A 20,801-nucleotide genomic window follows, 5' to 3' on the forward strand; every position below is an offset into this window, starting at 1 on the left:
AGGGGATGGAAAAAAGACCCAACTAATTAATTAAATGGGCAAAAAGCATCTTTAACTTTCCATCGTGCTGCCCTTTGCTTCCCCCTAATGGGTCTTGGCATTTCTGGTCAGCAGCCACGTAACACATGCTGCTGTACAGAGCACTCAGCAGCAGACTTGCTAATTTTTCTGACCCATAAATCATTTGCGTTAACTTTTAACTGCAAGGAAAAGTGCCTTTCATTCCTGCTTCCTCGTTTCACGAGGAAACCCAGTCTGATAACAGGCGGTGCTGGGCTGATGCGTGGGGCTGGAGACTCTCACGTCAGGAGAGGGACTGTCTGCATTTCTTCAGGAATTCTTTCCATTTCCCTCTTCGCCGGACTCTGGATGACATTATTATTATGTGTCGATGAGAGGATTCGTGTCATAAGTTCTGCTTTCAGAGCCAGTCCCCTAGCAGGCTGTACATCTCATGAATGTGGGCTGCCAGTCGTCAGCCCTGCTCTAGGAGCTGTGTCTGTAGGGTGTTTCCCCTCTCCTGAGCACCAACCCAGACCTGGTCAGCTCTGGGTTCTTTTGCTGGGTGTCACCTCAGCTCGGAAGCATCCTAATGCATTCCCAGCAGTGAGGTTTTCCAGCCCAGGTGGTGTTGCTCACCATGAGACCCATTGGCTGAACACAGCGTTTAGTGGTGTGTTTGCGGTCCCTGGTTATCCCTCCCTGCAGCTCTGCAGGGCCCTGATCATCCTTTTGCAGCTCCATGGAGAAATGTGATTTGGGGCTCTCTGCATCTGGTACAGGAGCCCTGGCAGCTCAAGGTGCAGTTTTGCACAGAGGGACACATCAGCTCCATGCAAGGAGCCTGAAGGTTGTCACCAATTTGCATGGGAAGGAGCAGACTGCAGTCATATTAACGTTTAATGAAGAGGTGCAGCCCGCAGAGGCTGTGTCCTCTGCAAGTCTCTCTTTGCTTCAGCTCTGTTTCCTTCCACACTCAGCCCAAGGTGGGATGTGGGGCAGTGGGACAGGCATGCATCCCCATCAAACCCACAGATGAGGCTGAGGAGCTCCAGGCTTTACTCCGCTGAGCATCAGTGGATGCTGGAGGTGCTGTGGCCACTGGTGCTGTCCGTCCCGACGCGGTGTTGCTGGATGAAGTCAGCTCTTTATGTAACGCTGCAAAATGTCAATAATTCCTAAGGAACTTAGTCAAACGAGTCTAGCGGTCTAAATCCCTGCGTGCAAACCCAGTGCATCAGGCTTTAAGCAATTAATTCCTAATCATGCTGAATGCCTCCAGTAGCCCAGCTTTAGGACTAGAAGCTTAAACAGTTTTCCACTGTACCGCACTTAATTTGGATAAAGCGAAGGGAGTGGTGTCGTGGCATTCCCAGCCTGAAGGTGCAAGAGTGGCCAGTAAGGGACATTTGTATTCAGAAAACCCTCCCATGCATTTGTGTTCTAGGCATCTATTACCAAAAAGGCACCATAGCTAATAAAAAGGACATTCATTATACCCCAGAAAGAGAGTTCATTAGAGGGAAAAGCCATTCTAGCTTCTTAAGAAATGAATGTTAAACTGCCTCAGAGCTGCTATTCTCATCAAGTTTCAGTGTTAACAGTTTTAACCAAGAGCTAATTGAGCAATCTCAGAAAGTGGAGTAATTCCATTATTCAGCTCAGCTTTGTTCAAGGCTACTGCTAGCTGTGAAAGGAGCACAAATGACTTCCATCAGGCCAGGAACCACCAGCATTCTTGCCTGTTACTGCTTTTTCTTTCAAAGAGTGTAGGGCTTATGGCTTTTTGGCAATTGTCCTTGGCAAAGGGAGCTCCCCACTAACATTGCAAGCCTCGTGTATAACGCAGCAATCCAACTTCTGGACAACAGGAGATGTAATTTTCATAATTCATCAAGCAGCAATGCATGACTGGAGATGCTCCTGCTCATTGGGCAGTGTCACAGGAGGATGGTGGGCTGTTCTTGTAGGATTTCACATAGAAAAAGGCCATTGCAGGCTCCACTCTGGCCACTGGTTGCAGAGCATGATTCTGTCATTGGCTTCACTCTCAGGAGATGCGGACTTAGCTAATGTTGCTTTTAGAATAGCTATTACAGAAACCTTTCAATTTCCTTTTCTTCATGGAAGAGCTGTAATCAAAAATAAACATACACAATCTAAAGAAGAGACAAAAAAAGTCATCACATGTCCAGCATCTTTGGACTCGACGCTTTGGAGAGGATGTGCTGGTTGAACTTGGCTGTTTCTTTGCTGCCGCTGCTGTTGGATGTGCACGACTGTGTTTGCAGCCTTTCGTGGAAGGTGACTTTCTCCTGGTGAGCACAGCAGGATTTAGAGTCCCATTCCCAGGAGGTGGCTGTAGATCTGTTTGTTATGAGATTGTGCTGCAGCGATAATCCCCTTCCAAGCCAGCGGAGAGCGCGGGCTCTGGTGATGCACTGCCCCCAGCAAGTATATCCATCTGCGTCTCTGGAGCCCTCTCAGGTACACACGGACAGGCTGAGGCTTTTTGCTTTGAGCACTGGCTTCCTGTGGCACTGTTTAGTTCCCTGCCTTGTTCGTGCACTTAGTGGATTGCAAACAAAGTCCTTGTCTCTCTCCTTTGCAGCAAACCTTGCTTTGCTAATGTCATTTGTCAAGTTAATCAGGGAGAGTGGGCACTTTGATGGCTGCTGTGTAGCCTGGCCACATTGCTATGGAAACAAGCAGCCAAACAGGCATTTTGCTTGCCCTGCTTTGCTCTGTGGAGATTTGGCATGAGAAACCAATATTTTATTTGCCATCAACAAAGCAGCTCGCTGAGGATGCAAGTAGTTTTTCAAGGTTGATGTCAAGAGATGGGAAAGGATCAGAGCAAATAATAGCCTTGCTGCTACTGCAGTTCCAGGGAGTGTGTGTAGCTCCTCTTCCCGTGTGCCATGGATGTTTGGAGCTGACAGAAGCTGAGCAAGAAGAGTTCCAGCCCAGCAGCTTGGTTTTCTGGCTGCTGGCCGGTGCCATAGTCTTGCCCAGCTGGATGGTCTCAGAAGTTCATGAAATCGTTAGGATTGCAAAAGACCTCCAAAATCACCAAGTCCATTCCATGCCCACTGCCTGTGTCCCTCGGTGTCACATCTCCACAGTTGTTCAGGGATGGTGACCCCACCACCTCCCTGAGCAGCCTGTGCCAATGCATCGTGTCTCCTTCTGGGAAGAACTTCCTAATATCCAACCAGAAAAGCACGACGTTCTGTGTTTGAGAGCATCTCAGAAGCCTGAAATCTCAGCGGGCTGTGGGAGCTGGTGTGCCTCACTCACATTTGAAACTCGAAGGCGAATTCTTTTGAAAACTCTACACTCCATCTGACCTCTTACATAAGTCAAGGTATAGAGTTTCACCCACTAACTCCTGCACTGAGCCCATAACTCATAAGCAAAATCTGAGTATTGAAAGAGCCGGCAGAAGATGCTTACGTACTTCACCAGGCTCTCCTCCCTCTCACATGTGCACGTACTAAATGATGCGTTGAACAGGTTTGGAAGCACTCCCCACTGCAGTTGCAGGCATATGGGGCAGTTGGTACCTGCAGGCACCCACATGGGGACAGCCACCTGCCCGCCTGCACCACAGGGCAGCAGAGGAAACCTCGCATGAGCCCAGAAAGGGCAAAAGTTCAGACCAGATTGTTTATGGGATTTTATGGCAGCAGGAGCCAAGGATAGCTCAGCTAATCCAGAGGAAACTGTAGCGATGGCGTTAGGCTGCATTTCACATGGGATGCATTCAGCGCATGTTCGCTCAGACCAGTCTTTCTGTCTCCATTTTTTTTAGCTATGAAATATTTTTCTTTGCTCTCCTGTCTGCCAGCTGCACCGAGCCAAGCACCGGGCTCGGCTGTTTTAAGAAAAAAGAAGGAAAAATATAAGATAGAAAGAAAGAAAGAAAGAACACCTTCTTGCCATTGATCTCCTCTTTGTCATGGACCTCCTGGAGGGCTGTTGGGTGGCAGTGCTGACCATCCCCAGTGACACCATCAGCCTTCAGTGGCTGTCTTCGATGCTGCCTGGGAGCTCATGCTCCAGGTATGATGGTGTGGAACAGAGAGAGGAAGAGATTTGATGGAGTAAAACGTTCTGCTTGTTCCTCTTTAGGTATAAAGGGCACTGCCTTCTGCCTCTGGTACAGCCCTTTGGGTCTCCTTGTCCCCGTGTGCTGTCTGCAAGGTGGCTGAAGTGCACCTGGAAGATGGGGATACTAAAGGCCAGCCAGCCCTGGGTTGGGTGCCCAGCACCCTGGGGCCATGCTGTCCCACAGCCCCCAGGCACCGGTGACCATAGAGGGACCGATGTTGCCATCTGCTGGCTTAGCTGTACAGGAGCAGCAAGGTTTTGCTTGGCCTTCTTGGAAGCCACCCCGAACAAGTGGATGTGGGTGCTACCACCTAGCCTATGTCTGCTGCACCTAGCCTTCTTACACCAGGCTGTGGGTGCTTTGTCCACCCCACTGCCTCATCCCTTGGCCTGCTAGTTGTGTTGCCATTCAGCATTAGGGACCAGGCTGGTGGCCCCTTCCCACTTGGGCTGTAATGCTGTGCCATAGGGTGTCCCTCCTATTGACTTCACCACAGCACTGTGCTCCCCAGCCTTGGGAGAACTCACAAAGCTCTTGTTAAGGGATCTCCTTCCCATTGATGATGAATATTTCCGCTGCTTATTATGCTGCTTATTACAAGGAGTGTGTACTAATTCCTCCTCCGGGCTCATCTTTAATTCTTTTCTCTTCCGAGGCTTTGTCAAGTCCTCCCTGACTGGGAGCACATTGTGGCTGGAGTGCACATACCCTGCACATCACACCCGTGCTCCTGGGGCACGGTGAGCTGCAGGATGCAGGACTCTGACCCAGGTCTTGCAACCAGCCCTGCGGAAGTGCTGCCCTGCGTGCAGGAGGGCTGAGCCACCCTGATCAGTTACATCTCTCTCGGGCATTGCGTGGAGTGTGACGTTACTACTGTAAATCTATTATCTTTTGTGCAATTAAGATCAATTAGGAGCCTGGGGAATACAAGCAGCAAGTATCTGGAAGTCCAATTAAGCATGTCTTGTTGCTTATCTGAGCCCAGATAAACAAGTCTGTGGTAGAACAGCCTTTTGGATGGGAGAAAACCACAATTGGTGGCACTGGGTTTGAAGCCCTGGAGATTCTCATTCATTGAGCCCAAGGGTCCTCAGCCCAGCACGGCACCTCTCAGTCCACATCCAGTCATCATTTATAACTCCCTGGTTCCCCTGAGTCCTGTTAGCTCCCATCACTCCGAACCCAGGGGAATCCCTCCTCAACGTGGGGTTGTTTCTTGCCCTGCAGGCTGGTGGAGGAGTTCATGCTGCTGGCAAACATGGCTGTAGCCCATCGGATCTACCGCTCCTTCCCCGAGCAGGCGCTGCTTCGCCGCCACCCACCACCCCAGAACAAGCTGCTGAATGACCTGATGGAGTTCTGCCACCAAGTCGGCCTCGAGATCGACTTCAGCAGCGCGGGCAGCCTGCATGTGAGTGGCCCAGAGAGCAAGGGCACACAGAGTTCCCTTATTTGCCTTCTTGGGAGATTCTGGGCAAGTCAAAGAGGGAAGGATGGGGACTGGGGACCGGTAAGGACCGGAGAGCAGTGCTGGGAAAGGTCAGATGCAGGCAGCGCCGTAAGTATGGAGCGATCCTCTGCTGAGTGTGTCCTGAGGCTGAGCTACAGCACAGTGCAGCTCCCAGGATTTTCTTTCCTCACTGCAACCGGACTGTGGATAATCCCCTGTTAATCTCATCCCCTCTGGCTTCCCGCACGCTGCTCTCCCTGCTTGCTGGCCATGCTGGGGCTGTGTCAGCACTGCAGGGCTGCGTGCTCAGCTGCTCCACCATGCTTTGAACTCTCCCAGCCCTTCCTTACCACCAGCCCCAGGCAGTGACCTCCCATCCCCACATCCCTCCAGAGTCCCATTAGTGCACACACTGAAGCTCTCAGTGTGTGGTTGGGGCACAGGTCAGGAGAGGGGTTCTGAGCACCGTCGCATGCTGCTTGTCAGCCTGAAAACTGTCTCTCTTCTCCTTCAGAAAAGCTTAAATGAAACATTTGGGGCCGACAAATACTCTGAAGCCAGGAAAGAAGTGCTGACCAACATGTTCTCCAGGCCCATGCAGGTAAGAACTGCATATCTGTAGCTCTTTCTGAGGCCCCATTTCCATCTCTGACCCCTTCTGCATTACTGTAGCTAGTCATAACGTAGAGGAAGAGTGAATGGACACAGGACATGACGCTGTAGGGTCAGCAGGGTCAGGCTGAGCCTTTTCTTGCACCCTGCAGTGCCCCTGTGGTGTTGGGATGTATCACGATGGAGGTGATGTGCAGGATGCCAGCAGACTCACAAGAACCCGGCCTGCTCCGTGGAGAGCTGGTGACAAGCTCCATGGCTCATGTTCCTGCTGCATCATGTCATGGTACCTAAACTGGTTTCTTGTCCAAGAGGAAATCAGGCATCAGGACAGTGCAGGCTTGTGTGGGAATCAGAATCATTAAGGGTGGAAAAGAGCACTAAGATCATCTAGTCTAACCATCAGTCCATCCCCCACGCCCACTAAACCACGTATCTGGCCATAAATCACAGTCCAGCACCCAGGCACATCCTCTTAGAAGGAGAGAAGCTCTGGAAACCCTGTGGTCACCCTCCAGACTGAGGCCTTTTGTCAGTTCCTGTGCATTGGAGATTCATTTTGCTCCTCCCAGTGATTGTCATGTTTGATGCATCTGCAGCTCAGGACATTACTTGGGTGGTTATCACCTTTTTATGAGGCATCTGTCTTCCTACATTTGCTGCTGGGTATAGCACAGACTCTTCTGAGGGAAGTCCTACCCCACAGGGAAGGGAGCAAGTTGCTGGAATGGTCTCTCTGCTGTGGTCTGCCAATCGCTGCAGGAATGAATCATCTTTCCTACATCACTCATTTGACTGTCACTCTTCTAATTAGCTCATTTGCTCCATTTACTCGTTAGCGGTTGCCTGAAGTCCTGCTGCACTTTAGTGACTTAATACTCACAAGCGGAATTGGGGACCAAAACCGTTCAGTAAATTACCTGCTTGCATATGTGCTCAGCTCAGGAGTGCTGCTTTCTAAAGTGCTGGGAGTGCCTCTGGAGCTCGCTGTGTTCTCCTGGATCCCATGTCCTGCTCTGGTTTGTCCTGGACCTTTCTGTCACATCTTCCTTTTCTGGTGGAAGGCGCCAGCAGGTGGTGTGCATTCCTTGGGGTCCCTCTCTGGTCCTGCTTTGGTGCAAGCCCAGGCTTTGCTGGAGGATGAAGTCTTCCAGGGAGCAAATAGCAGGCAGTTTGGGGAAGAAGAAAAGGAGTTCTCAGAGGAGGTATTCCATGAGATACAGAATTCTGGCAGGAACTCGACATGCACTATGCTCAGAAGGTGAAGGTGTCCTTGTGCTTAGGTGTGCAGTGCAGCCCACTCCCACCCAGCAGACCTGCTGCCTGGCATCTCACATAACAGACAAAACCCAGCTTTACAGCTGAGCCCATTGGCTCTGCAGGAGCTGGAAGATGCGGAAATCCCTTTTGGTCTGGGGTGAACTTGTGCACTTGGATACACCATGGTGTATCTGTATGATCTCTGGTCCATATGGAAGGGCTGTGGAGCTGCTGTGGTGACAGACACCAGTGTTTCCCTCTGCAGTCCCTATTCCCTCCCAACACGTGCTGTTGGCTGGACCAGTTCCCCCAAAACCTGAGCAATTGAGATTCCCACTGTTGTTTCTACTGCTTGGACAGAGGATTGGCAGTGCAAGGCTGTGTCAGTGCCCCTCAGGAAGGACAGAGCTTCCAAGTGGGACAAGGACTTTTTGCTGCCTACCCCTGCTACTGGAGCAGATGGGAAAATCGGCCCCATCCACCCATCCCCACAGCCTGTAATGGAGGAGAGCACAGCTCTGAGCTGGCAGCTGCAGAGCGGGATGACACAGGGGCCGGGTTGTGGCTCTGACAGATGGTGTGGAGAGGCCCCATGTCCCAGCGCGCGGCTCCAGGTGATGGAGTGGGTGTCGTGGGGATACAAGGCCGCATCAAGTCAGCTGTAGCAGAAGCAGGTTGATCCCATGCTCGTGCCACACTGCGTCGTCCATCTTGGCTGTGTGCTGGTGGCCATCAGCCTCCTGAAGGAGGAAAGCAGTGGGTAATGCGTGTGTCTGCCTGGATTGCCACGCCAGGAGCTTGTAACAGATGAAAGAGCAGTGACATATCATTTTTCAGGGGCTCAGTCACTCGGGGATTCAATCTGTCCGCAAGAGCAGAGCCAGCCCGGGTTGGCTGGGGCTGATTTATTTCCAGGCTCCTCATTGTTCTCCTGGGATTGTGGCAGTCAGACCCTGAGGCTTTGCGACCACTTGCTAGTCAGATCTGTTAATGAGAAAACATCTGCTCTGTGTCAGGCTGGCGTTACTGTGGAGTGCTGTCATGGTAGTGAGGGCAGGTATTAGGCAAGTGCCAGCGTGTAACCCTACCATGGCCCAGAGGAGCATCCCATCCATCTCCCATCCCTGGAGGCACCAAGGCCAGTCGGATGGGTCCTGGGCAGCCTGATCTGGGGGCTGGGGGGGGCTTTAAGGCCACCCCCCTGCCCACACCATTCTATGATTTTATGGTTGTGTGATTTTGCTGTGATGCCGAGCTGTTCCCAGCCTCAGCAAGGGTCATCAGTTGCAATCAGGGTGTTGAAAACTGGACCCGCAGCAGCTGGGTTTGGCACATCCATCAGGAAATGCCCCGGATACCAGCAGGCAGCATCTCTCTGACTTCTCTGGGCGTGTCTCCTTGCCCGACCACGCAGAGCCGCGTTCAGTGGGAGCTGAACTAATTGAGTGGAGACCATACTTCGTGGAGTCCATCAGAAACAATTTAGTTCTGGGTTGTGGAAATTGGCAGCTCCTAGCTCAGCTCTTGGGTCTCATAATAAGGCTGGGGCCGACGCTGCTTTTTTTAACCTGCACTATTTACTTGCCCGGATCAGTGCGTTGCTGCTCAGCAGGAGCTGGCTGCGCCGCCGTGCTGGAGAGTGGAGGATGCAGCTGCCCAAACTGTGGCTCCCACGACAGCTCTGTAATCAGAGCTGCCTACTCCTGTTTGTTTTAAATCACTTGCTCTTATTTTTAAATGGGTTCATTCAATCGCCACTGTGCCGTGACCTCACTGCCACCCCCTGACCCCGCAGCCTCCACTCCCCGCCTGGACTCAGGCTGTGTTGTTTTCCCAGCCCTGAGGGCTGCTGTTTCACAGATGTAAAAATAAAAGCTGTAACATGTGTGGTGAGAACAGGGGCGGCAGAGCCTGCGGCCAGACCCAGAACCCAGAAAGCTCAGGCTCTGCTGAGCTCCCTCCAGCCCTCATGGTCCTCCACTGTCCTCCTTTCTCACACCCTCCCCTTGCTTTTCAGATGGCTCTGTACTTCTGCACTGGCATCCTGAAGGATGAGATTCTCTTCCGCCACTATGCCCTCAATGTTCCCTTCTACACCCACTTCACTTCGCCCATCCGCCGCTACGCAGATGTCGTCGTGCACCGGCTGCTCTCTGCATCACTTGGTGAGTCCCATGCAGGTGGGCCTCCTGGGTTCCTGCCTTGAGGGCAGGTTGCTTGGGGTCTGTGTCCCCCCAGGCAGCTCCTTGCCACGTGGGCATCCTCTATGCACACAGGGGGAGCTGGGCATCGGGCTGCTGTGGTGCATCTGGAGAAAGAGAGAGTGTGAACCTGTTGTTGTGGCTCATCTCCTTCCTAGGTATCAGCTCTCCCATCAAGATGGAGATGGAGGCCATCCAGCGACAAGCAGAGCACTGCAATGACAGGAAGATGGCTTCCAAGAGGGTGCAGGAGCTCAGCACCGACCTCTTCTTCGCCGTCTTTGTCAGGGTAGGAGCAGTGGTGTCCAATTTCCCCATGAGTGCTCAGTCTGGGGCAGAGAAAGGGGACTATCCCTGAGCTTCAGGACCTGTAGTCACCAGCACAGCGAGACAGGGCAGTGTGACCTTGGGCACGCTGGCATAGAATCATAAGTGATAGAATATCCCAAGTTGGAAGAGATCCCATAAGGATCATAGAGTCCAACTACTGGCTCTGCACAGGATGACTCAAAAATCAGACCATACGTTTGAGAGCATTGTCTCCTAACAGGAGTGCGGTCCTCTGGAGTCTGAGGCCATGGTGATGGGTGTCCTGAATGAGGCCTTTGATGTCCTGGTGCTGAAGTTTGGAGTCCAGAAGCGAATCTACTGCAACGTAAGCCCACCCAACACTGCCAGTGCACTCACTGCCTCACCAGACAGCACACCTGGGTGTCTCCTCAGTCCCTCGGCCCTGTAGGGAGGTTTGGGGGTCTGGAGCAGCTCAGTCCCTGAGAATCAACCCTCCCCAGTGCAGGGTGAGGGTAATTTGTCTCCTTAAAAGGGAATGAGGGCAGATCTGCGGGGATGGAGATCAACATGGGGTTGAAGGGGAAGGAAAAGAGGCTGGCTTCCATTTAATTTAATCACATGGTGTATCTGGGGCTGTGACAGCACTGCTGTAGGCCAGCACCTGTGGTTACTGACAGCAGCTCCTCCTAATAAGCTGGTTATATGGCTGGCAATGACATCTTTAAGCAGGACATATAGCATGATCTATGGGCTGTTTGTGTATAGCAGCCGCCCCTGATTTACTTGCTCAGCTCAGACACACGGGCTGCTGCATCCTGGTTGCCTCAGAGCTGCAGAGGACTCAATGTAAAATCAGTGTCATCACCATCTGCAGTCAAAGCAGGGAATGGGACTGGGGGTCCCAGGGGACACAGGCTGCTCCCAACATCTCCCTGCTTGCAGGCACTGCCCTTGCGAGGCTTCCACTTCCAGAAGGTGGGGAGGAAGCCAGAGCTGACACTCATGTGGGAGCCGGAAAGACTGGAGCAGGAATCTGTGTCCCAGGTAAGACCCCACAGCACAGGACAGGCTCATAGCTCCAGGGATCCATCCCATGATCTACACAGGGATGGATCTGGGAGGCACGATGCCTTGCTGGCCATCAGATCCTGCTGCCTCTCTCTGTCCCCTCCCCAGGGAGCCTGACCCCGGCCTCCACCTCCCCTCCCAGCACCCAGCCCCACTCCATCCCATAGCTCCATGCCCCCACACCTGACCCCACCACTGCCTTCAGACTCTGCCCTGCCCGCTATGTGCACTGCCTCCCAATCCAGTTTCCTCCTGAATTTAATTAACTCGCTGTTTACTTCCTTCTTCCAGATAATCAATTAAGATGTTAAGTAAGATCAAGCCTAAGGCAGCTCCTGCCTAGCCCCTTCCCCCCATTCTGGTATTTCTTGCCCCTCTTGCTGATACAGCCCTGCCTTTGGGTTTCCACCCATGTGATAGGGCTGAGACCCAATTAGGAAGATTTTTTTTTTTGAAATCAGACTTCTTGAGATGCAGTGTCAAATGGTTTAACAGCATCTAGAAATCTCTCTCTTGTGTCCCTGTCATCTATTAACTTGGTAACTCAATCAGAGGGAGCAATTGCATTTGTCTGGCTTGATTAAGTGGTGCCTCTCTGCCAAGGTTTATCTGGCGTGGCTGTAAAATCACAGCTGTGTTGATTGCTGTGATCTCTGCCTGGTGCCTGGGCGGGGATGGGAGGACTCAATCCAACCCTGTCCCCGCTCTGAGAGCTCTGTTCTGGGAGAGCAGGATTCCTGATAGACCTGACCTGAAAGATCCCTTCCTGCCCAGGGGAGATGTTGCTCAGCTCAGGAGGGTCAGAGCTCCCCGGGGCTGCTGCAGGCTTTCTCCTCCTGAGCTGTGCTTCGCTCACAGAAGCCCCTGTGTGCATTCTCAAGTGGCCTCTGTTCCTCCTTCCCTTCAGGAGTGGATATCACTTACACCCTAGCGGAGGGACCTGCATTGAAGAACGAAGCCCCTGGCATGAGCAGAGCCCGTTTTCGTTAAGCAAACACATGGCAGTGGGGGAAACTTCTCCAAACCTCCTAAGAATGCACCAGAGCCCTCCCCCTGGGAGCAGCTCTGAGCTCTCCTGAGCACATCCCCAAGCCTGTAGTGCAGAGCTGAATGCAGAATGGCTGTAGAACAGCTTCCCTCCGCTTTGCTCCTCGTTGAGTGCTTTGATGCATTTAAATCTCAATGAGATTTTCCTGCTCAAAGTGATGAATCTGGAGCAGCAGGTGTGAGAGGAGCACGGAGGGTTGGACTGGGTTACCCCAGATGGCTCGCTGCCTGCTCCTGCTCCCTAAGAGCCCGGAATGATGGCCCTGCCAGACCTTGGGGATGGCAAGAAGGGGCTGAGGGCATCTCCAGGGCATGATTCCCAGCACCACACGTGTCCCTGCTGCTGTCCCAGCCATCCTGTTGTGCTGCTCTGGGAGCAGAGCTGATGGATGATTTACATCCCTAAACTGTACCACTGCACGAGGCGATTGATCTGTGGGCCAGCAGGCAGCGTGCATTCCTGAGCAGCAGGCATCGATTTTTTGCAGTCTTTATTCCCTCGTGTCTCCCTTATCCAATCCCTTCCCAGGTCTCCTTTCGCTGCGCGGGCACCAGCGCTCATTCCCTCATTATGGGTTGCTGAGAAAACGCGACTCAACCCAAACCTCACTGTGATGGCAGCCCGCTGAAAATCCCTTTCCCCTCTGTGTCCTTGCTGCAGGAGATCACCATTTTCACACTGGTGGAGGTGGTGCTGAAGTCGGACGGCGTTCCCCTGAAATACAGCGCTCTGCTCAAGAGACCCAGCGCCGAGAAGTGAGCGCAGCGCTCCGGCACTTCGTCACCAGCGCCTCACCGGCACCCACGGGGACAGAGGGACCCGCCAGGAGTTTGGGGATTTGAATTTTAAGAACTGATATAATTTTATTTCTGGTCTGGATTTTAACCCAGGGATCAGGGTTGCCTCAGATGGAGCATTTCTACTGGCAGATATTTTTAGCTTTGTGGTTTGGTTTCTTTTTTTCTTTACGAGACAGTGGGTGCCCATCCCTTGCCACTGGGGGTGCCTGTGGTGGGGGCCACGTGGGAATCGATGTCCCTGAGAGCAGAGGGGCTGCTCTAGGCTGGCTGGGCTGACCAGACCCCTCAGGAGGTCTCCCGGCTGGGCCACATGTCATGAAATAAAGCCGGGTCAGCAGCCATGGCGGGGACTGCGCGCAGGTTTCATTTTGTCTTGTTACCCAGGCAGAAATCTGGCCATAACTCTCCTCCCAGGCTGCCCTGTCCCTCCCAGAGCCTTGTGCAATCCCAGCCTCGCTGTTTGCTCAGCGGAAGGTGGGGGTCAGGGGGATGCATGTGCCCCCAGCCTGCACCGCTTCCGCTAATCCCCAGGTTTGAGCCACCACTGACCAGCACCGGGTGTCTGCCCCAGCCTCTCACAGCCTGCCCTCCAGCCTGACCCTACACCAGGACCCTTCAGCCACGGACGGGACTGTCCCAGGCTCTGCACCCACCCAACACCGAGGAGCACGGGCCGTGTCCTCACTTCTCCCTTCTGTGTGGAGAGAAGCACCCAGCCTCAGTCCTTCACAGGGTGTTTCATCTGTCTGCTCCACTGTCCCTACAGTGCCCTGGCAGTATTTGTGTCATCACCTCTTTGGGGCTGGGATGGGCTTCTGGCGAGAGGGAATGGCTCCGTTGTGCCGGCATACAGGGAGAGTGAGCAGTGTGCTCTGCTCTCCATTGTTGGTGGTGACAGCTGTGGCCCTGGCATGGGCACAACTGCTGTGCACAGCAGCAGGGACCTGGCTGAGCCTGGACTGCCTGGCTCAGCACCAGGGATTGGGCAGTTGTGTGGGTCACAGATGGGTACGACATGCACCCCAAGAGCTGGGAGAGGTCACGGTCCCCTGCAGTCCCCAGGGGATGGGCTGGTGGCATCCTTCCAGTTGCATCCTTGTGCCATAGCCCTGCCCTGCGCTCATGTGGGATGTCACCTCCTCCTGACTGCAGACACAGCAGTCTGTTCCTCTGTGGGTTTCCATCTCTCTCCTGCCTCATGGACACAGAATGCACTGTTTCACCCTGTCCCTTAGGACAGGGGACCTGAGGACATTGTCACAACAGTGAGCTGTCTTCTACCTCTCACTGCGGCATACTCCTCTTGTGTGTCTTAGTGGGGAAACAAGCTCAATCCAGCCCAGCCCTGTGCGTCTGCAAAAACAGCCCTTTGCCCCACACACACCCCCTCTGTCCCCGGCGTCCCTGCAGGTGTGGAGCTGGGGACCCCCAGGTACCTGTACAGCCTTGGGGACACTGAGTGCCTCAGGGCCACTCTGCTCCCGAGGAATGGGCTGGAGGTCCTCCTTCACCTTGGGGGAGGGGGAAGGGATGGCCCCGGGGAAGGCTGGGGACACTGAGAGGGCAGGGCCACGAGATGTCCCTGAATGTTATCAGCCCATCGTCTCACCCCGCAGCAGGGGCTCAGCCCTCCGGCGGGACAGGGCAGGACATAAAGAGCTGTGTCCCCCTCAGCCCTGCACACAGGCGGCCATCAGGGAGGGACGTGGGCTGGGCAGCATGGGACGGCTGCTCTCTCTCCAGATCTGCTTCCTCCTCCTTTTCCTCGCTCCGGTCACTGCTTCTGCGACCTCAGGTGAGAGCTCAGTGTGGGACATGGTGGGGTGAGAGCACTGGGGCTCCTCTGGGGCCCTGCACACCCCTGGCTCTGCTCACCTCCAGATGCAGAGAAGACCCCACAGTACTGGAATGAAGGGGCCAGGAGGAGGCTGGCAGCGGCCCTGGCCTTGCAGCCAACAGCACAGCGAGCCAAAAACATCATCCTCTTCGTGGGTGATGGTGAGTGCCCCATGGGTGCTGCTATTTCCCATGTCACTGCCTTCAGCACCCTGGGGACAAAGCTGTCCTCCAGCTGCTGGTGAGAGGATGGGGCTGGCGGGTCGCTCCTCCTAGGGATAGCATGGCCCTGGAGAGGGAGGGCTGGACCATCCCCAGTCACAGCCCTTTGTCATCCCTCGCCACAGGCATGGGGCTGCCCACGGTGTCAGCAGCCCGGATCTACAAAGGGCAGCTGGCCGGCAGCTCGGGTGAGGAGAGCATCTTGGCCATGGAGACATTTCCTCACGTGGCCCTGGCCAAGGTGAGCGGGGCAGCGTCAGGGGGACAGCGTGCTGCCCCCAGTCCCACTGACCCCTGCTCACCCACAGACCTACACCATCGACCGGCAGGTGCCCGACAGCGCCGGCACGGGCACAGCCTACCTGTGTGGGGTGAAGGCCAACGCCAAGACGCTGGGGCTGAGCGGGGCGGCCGTCTATGGCAAATGCCGCACGGCCCTGGGCAACGAGGTGGACTCCATCCTGCACCGAGCCCGGCTGGCAGGTACGGGGCGGGTACACCCACTGGAGAGCCCAGCACGGCACAGCTGACGGGCTCCCTACGGATCCTGTGCTGTGCTGCAGGTAAGTCGGTGGGCATCGTGACCACCACGCGGGTGCAGCACGCGTCCCCCGCTGCTGCCTATGCGCACTCGGCCAGCCGCAGCTGGTACAGCGATGCCAACATGCCCCGGGAGACCCTGCGGGACGGCTGCAAGGACATCGCCCACCAGCTGGTGTACAACACTGACATCAACGTGAGCCGGGGACGTCGGGCTGCCTGCATCCCTGGCTGCTGTGTCCCTGTGCCGGTGGCAGCCCTCCCCCCGCTCCCTGCAGGTGATCCTGGGCGGCGGGAGGACCTACATGTCCCCCAGGTGGACTCCAGACCCTGAGTACCCAGAGGACCCGGCGCAGAATGGCACCAGGAGGGACGGGCGGGACCTGGTGGCAGAGTGGCTCAGCACCAGGGAGGTACCGCAGAGGGGACACAGTGCTGGGCACGCCGTGTGTGCCACTGCCACCTCTGTGTCCTCGCTGTCAGGGCGCGCGCTACGTCTGGGACAAGAAGGGCCTGGATGCGGTCGATGACACCTCTGTGAGCCACCTCATGGGTAAGAGCATCGCTGGCTTTATGGCAGCAATGCCACTCCGCTTTGGGTGGCATGAAGCAGCCCTGGCCCCACTCCCCCAGGCCTCTTTGAGCCCAAGGACATGAGGTACGAGCTGAACCGCAACGCCACCACGGACCCCTCCATCGTGGAAATGACGGAGAAAGCCATCCGCATCCTGCGCAGGAACCCCAATGGCTTCTTCCTCTTTGTGGAAGATGAGTGCAGGGCCCCGGGCTGGGACGTGGGTCCTGGCAGCCAGGTGGGAGCAAGGCAGTGATGTCCCCGTTCCCTGTGCAGGTGGCAGGATTGACCATGGGCACCACAGCGGCCGGGCCAAGCAGGCGCTGATGGAGGCCATCATGCTGGACCGGGCGGTGGCGCGGGCAGGAGAGCTGACGGAGCCCTCCGACACGCTCACCGTGGTGACAGCTGACCACTCACACGTCTTCACCTTCGGGGGCAACACACTGCGGGGCGCCTCCATCTTCGGTGGGACCCAGGGGTGGATGAGCATCCCTGCTCCCTCCCCATGCTGTGCCCCTATGGGAGGCCGTGGGAGTTTGGGGGAGGCTGCTGGCTGGTGCAGGGGGTGACAGTGCTCTTCCCTGTGCCAGGGCTGGCCCCTAAGAAAGCGAAGGACAAGCGAGCCTACACCAGCATCCTCTATGGCAATGGGCCAGGATACAGCCTCCGTGATGGGGGCCGCCCGGCTGCCAGCCTCCCAGCTGTGGGTAAGATTCTACTGGAAGAGAAGGGTTGGGGTGGGACCCTGGTGCCGTTCTGGGGTTCATTTGGGCAGGAACTGCCCCGACACCAGGCTGTTGGGAGCTGCTTCATGCAAAGGGCAAAGCAGCTGCCCCCAGTGCCATTTCTCCTGCTCCCTCCACAGAGGACAAGGACTACAGGCAGCAGGCGGCCGTTCCCCTCGACTTGGAGACCCACAGTGGGGAGGACGTGGTGGTTCTGGCCCAGGGCCCCATGGCCCATCTCTTCCACGGAGTGCAGGAGCAGCACTATGTTGCCCATGCCATTGCTTATGCAGCGTGCCTCAAGCCTTATGATGCCAGGCCACGCTGTGGGGCACCCCGCAGGGCCTCTGGCAGCACTCAGCACTCCCCACAGTCCCCAGTTGTGCTGCTGGTACTCTGCATGTCTGCCTTCATGTTGGTGGACTGAGAGACCCCACAGAGCCCTGCTTCAGCCCCCTGTTACGGGCAAGATCACGGAATGCAATAAAACACAGGTTGTTTGGCTTCGTGCATCGTGAGAGGGTTTGTAGTGGCAGTTGTGCCTCAGTTTCCCCAGGTTGTCCTCCTAACTGGGGCCTGCATTGGGGTGAAGCAGGAGAAGAGATAAAGGTGGGGGGTGGCCATGTCCTCACAGCTCCATCCCTGGGGCACAGGGGAGTTTGCACAGCTTTGAGGTGCCGTGCACAGCTTGGCACAAAAGGGCTGGAGCTGACATTTAGTCCCCATCAGTGCCTTTATCACTCCAGGAAGTGCTGGGCGGAGCCAGCAGGAGCACCCTGAGTCCCTCCTTCTGCACCCTGTTCCCCCCCCGCCCCCCCACTCAGCAGCCAGCAACAAGTTGATGCGGCAATGAGGTGCCAGCAGCCCAGCCCCACGGCCTTTGCGCCGATGGCCCGGCAGGATGCCACGCCATCTGTGAAATGCCAAACCCCTCGAGGGCTGATCCTGGTCCAAAGTCCCCCCCACAAGTCTGCAAAAGAGGCAAGGACAGCTGGAGCTGGTGACAGGAGCCTCAGTCCCACCATGCGGCTGCTGGGACCCCTCACGCTCTGCCTCTGCCTCTGGGCAGAGCTCAGCTCTGCCATCATCCCAGGTAGAAACAGGGACAGGGATGGGGACAGGGGTGCCCAGTAGTGGAATAGGACATTGTGTCTGCTTTTTGGGGATGCTGGGCTGGTGTTGCCCTGTAGGGTTGGGGTCCTGCTTTTCTTTGGTCTGGGAGAGGAGGTGCGATGTGCCTATAGCTCCTTCACCCCCATGCATTTATCCCTAAACCACTTGACAGTTATTTTTTCTCATTCCAACCCTTCTTGCTGCACACCCTCTTTCTGTCAGGGTGCACACCTCTGTGTCCTCCCCTCACCCCAAACTCTGACCACAGATTCATGTGGTCCCCACCCCGATGGGGTTATCCCATGAGTGGTAGCCCTGTGAGGTCCTCAGCATGGGGACGCCCACCACTGGGTGTGCTGGGGGAGCGGGTGCTGTGAGCTGATGGGCAATGCCCCTTCCCAGTGGAGGAGGAGGATCCGTCCTTCTGGAACAAGCAGGCAGCTGTCGCACTCGATGCCTCCCTCAAGATCGAGCCTAGGATGACTGAAGCCAAAAACCTCATCATCTTCCTCGGAGATGGTGAGTCCTGCTGGTGCCAGCACTCTGCAAGGTGGGGATGGTGAGGGCACCTGGGCTGGAGGTAACCTGAACCCTCTCTCCTCATTCAGGATTCGGGGTCCCTAGCATCACAGCCACCCGGATCCTAAAGGGGCAATTGAAGGGGAATCTGGGACCGGAGACTCCCCTTGCTCTGGATTCTTTCCCATATGTGGCTCTCTCCAAGGTAATTTCCCCCTAGTGCTGGGCTTGGGGCCATGCTGCAGGCCACAGGGCTGTGCGTGCAGACACAGGGCAAGGGGTGCCAGTGCGTCCTGCGTGTGCCCTTGTCAGACGTACACTGTGGACCGGGTGGTTCCCGACAGCGCGGGCACAGCCACTGCCTACCTGTGTGGGGTGAAGGGCAACTACAAGACAATTGGGCTGAGCGCGGCGGCACGCTACGGCCAGTGCAACACCACAGCAGGCAACGAGGTGATCTCGGTGCTGGAGCGAGCCCGGAAAGCTGGTACTGTGTGGGGCATGGGGTGGTGGGCACACGGGGCATCGCACCACTGGGGCTGCCCACCATGGTGGGGTGTGATGGGGCAGGGAAGGCAGTGGGCATCGTGACGACCTCGCGGGTGCAGCACGCATCGCCCTCGGGGGCCTATGCACACGTGGTGGATCGCAACTGGTACGCGGACTCCAGCATGCCGGATGAGGCCATAAATCAGGGCTGCAAGGACATCGCCTGGCAGCTGGTGCACAACGTGGACATCAACGTGAGTGTCCATCCATGGGGGGACAGCCCCTGCTGGCCCAGGCATGCACACAGTCTGTGCCCATCTCGTTCCCTCCAGGTGATCCTGGGAGGTGGTCGGATATACATGACCCCCAAAGGGACACCGGACCCTGAGTATCCCGAATACAGCTCCGAGAACGGGATACGGAATGATGGGCAGAACCTCATTGACAAGTGGCTGTCAGAACGGACGGTGGGTGACGAGGAGGGGACAGCCCCCTGCCCACCAGCCCTTGAGCATGGGACTGGACATCACTGATCCCATGGGAATCTACCCACAGGGTGCCCGCTACGTCTGGAACAGGACAGAGATGTTGGCTGCCGTTGCAGACCCCAGTGTGAATTATCTGATGGGTAACAAACACCCCATGCAGCGGGACATGCACTGCTGGGGTGCCTGCAGGCACTGAGGCTGTGCTCACTGTGTCCCCCCACCAGGTCTCTTCGAGCCCATGGACATGAAATACGAAATGGTGCACAATTCCACCCTGGATCCCTCTCTCACTGAGATGACGGAGGCAGCAATCACCATCCTGAGCAGGAACCCCAATGGCTTCTACCTCTTTGTGGAAGGTAATTCAGCACTGAGGTCAACCAGAGGGAGAGGCAGTGGGTTCTGCATTACGGGGCACTGCGGTGGTTTCCAACCCACCGTGGCCATCCCCCTGCAGGTGGGAGGATCGACCACGGCCACCACGAGGGCATGGCCAAGCGGGCGCTGACGGAGGCGGTGGAGTTTGACACGGCCATTGAGCGTGCGGGCGAGCTGCTGGACGAGGCGGACACGCTGACCGTGGTCACCGCTGACCATTCACACGTCTTCTCCTTTGGGGGCTACATCCTGCGTGGCACCTCCATCTTCGGTAGGGCTCATAGCAGGGGTTGGCCCCGCGTCGAGTGCTGCCCCTCTCTTGGGTGGTGGCTGTGGGGGTCTTCCTGGCTGACCGCCCCTTGTTTTCTCCTCCCCAGGGCTGGCCCCTCTACAAGCCACCGACCAGAAGAACTACACCTCCATCCTCTATGGGAATGGGCCGGGCTACCCAAATGCCACCCGGCCCGATATAAACAGCAGCATCGTTGGTGAGGACACAGGGCAACAGCGTGGTGGTGGGATGGGGCTGGGGGCCACCTCCCCACTCACACCCTTCTCTTCCCCCAAGAGGATTTCAGTTACAAGCAGCAGGCGGCTGTCCCCCTCTCATCGGAGACCCACGGGGGTGAGGACGTGGCCATCCTGGCCAAGGGCCCCATGGCCTACCTCTTCCACGGGGTGCAGGAGCAGAGCTATATCGCCCACGCCATGGCCTACGCCGCCTGCCTTGAGCCCTACAATGACTGTCGCCAGCGCATCAGCGCTGCAACCTCGACCCACCTCACCCCACTGGCACTGCTCCTGCCTGCTTTGCTCTTATCCCTCTTCCACTGACCCCACAGCTTCCATCCCCATCCTGTGGTGCGCACCTATGGACAGCGGCTCTTCGGAGCACCCCTGCTCTGGATGTGGTGCACCAAATCCCGGGCATGGAGTGGTCCTCGCTGCCTGCACAGGATGCTCACTGTTCAATAAACCTCACTGTGATGCTGGCAGATGTGGCACATGGTGTGTGAGATGGGGAGGATGCTCCCACCCCGTGAGTCTCCCTGCCACCGTGCTGCTCA

General features: G+C 56.1%; 3 protein-coding genes across 5 annotated transcripts in view; all 3 read left to right on the forward strand.

The window, feature by feature from the left end:
• The window catches only part of DIS3L2 (DIS3 like 3'-5' exoribonuclease 2), a 162,777-nt gene extending 149,557 nt beyond the window's left edge, over window positions 1–13,220 (forward strand). For 2 of the 3 annotated variants that reach the window (XM_065748085.1, XM_065748086.1), the window contains exons 15-21: window positions 5,345–5,528; window positions 6,082–6,168; window positions 9,457–9,604; window positions 9,799–9,929; window positions 10,191–10,295; window positions 10,874–10,975; window positions 12,708–13,216. In XM_065748085.1, coding sequence (XP_065604157.1) covers window positions 5,345–5,528; window positions 6,082–6,168; window positions 9,457–9,604; window positions 9,799–9,929; window positions 10,191–10,295; window positions 10,874–10,975; window positions 12,708–12,806 — 856 coding nt within the window. In that variant the 3' untranslated portion in view covers window positions 12,807–13,216. Of the gene's footprint in view, window positions 1–5,344; window positions 5,529–6,081; window positions 6,169–9,456; window positions 9,605–9,798; window positions 9,930–10,190; window positions 10,296–10,873; window positions 10,976–12,707 lie in introns of all 3 variants that reach the window. The other variant, XM_065748084.1, reaches the window with a different exon arrangement.
• A 1,157-nt stretch (window positions 13,221–14,377) lies between these two features.
• Window positions 14,378–17,213, forward strand: LOC136056398 (intestinal-type alkaline phosphatase-like). The gene is given in 12 exon segments (XM_065748593.1): window positions 14,378–14,455; window positions 14,457–14,704; window positions 14,706–14,845; window positions 15,031–15,146; window positions 15,214–15,388; window positions 15,469–15,641; window positions 15,724–15,858; window positions 15,929–15,998; window positions 16,079–16,217; window positions 16,273–16,487; window positions 16,613–16,729; window positions 16,888–17,213. Coding segments are annotated over 12 exon segments (1,893 nt in total). The 3' UTR covers window positions 17,175–17,213.
• Window positions 17,214–17,612: 399 nt separating this feature from the next.
• LOC136056095 (intestinal-type alkaline phosphatase-like) lies at window positions 17,613–20,729 on the forward strand. Its single transcript, XM_065748096.1, has 11 exons — window positions 17,613–17,840; window positions 18,263–18,379; window positions 18,469–18,584; window positions 18,692–18,866; window positions 18,950–19,122; window positions 19,201–19,335; window positions 19,424–19,496; window positions 19,581–19,715; window positions 19,814–20,005; window positions 20,112–20,222; window positions 20,303–20,729. Exons 1-11 carry the CDS (start codon window positions 17,636–17,638, stop codon window positions 20,566–20,568), a joined length of 1,698 nt encoding a protein of 565 aa, XP_065604168.1. The 5' UTR covers window positions 17,613–17,635; the 3' UTR covers window positions 20,569–20,729.
• Window positions 20,730–20,801: the final 72 nt, after the last annotated feature.

Source organism: Cyrtonyx montezumae, unplaced genomic scaffold (genome assembly GCF_038088225.1).
Source record: "Cyrtonyx montezumae isolate F1298 unplaced genomic scaffold, pur_monq_1.0 scaffold_5, whole genome shotgun sequence".
Classification (NCBI taxonomy): Eukaryota; Metazoa; Chordata; class Aves; order Galliformes; family Odontophoridae; genus Cyrtonyx; species Cyrtonyx montezumae.

Coding starts and splice junctions, on each gene's coding strand:
- LOC136056095 (XM_065748096.1), top strand. CDS start 17,636: ATGGCCCGGCAGGATGCCACGCCATCTGTGAAATGCCAAACCCCTCGA. Junction 19,123..19,200: donor TGCACAACGTGGACATCAAC/GTGAGTGTCCAT, acceptor CGTTCCCTCCAG/GTGATCCTGGGAGGTGGTCG. Junction 19,336..19,423: donor AGTGGCTGTCAGAACGGACG/GTGGGTGACGAG, acceptor ATCTACCCACAG/GGTGCCCGCTACGTCTGGAA.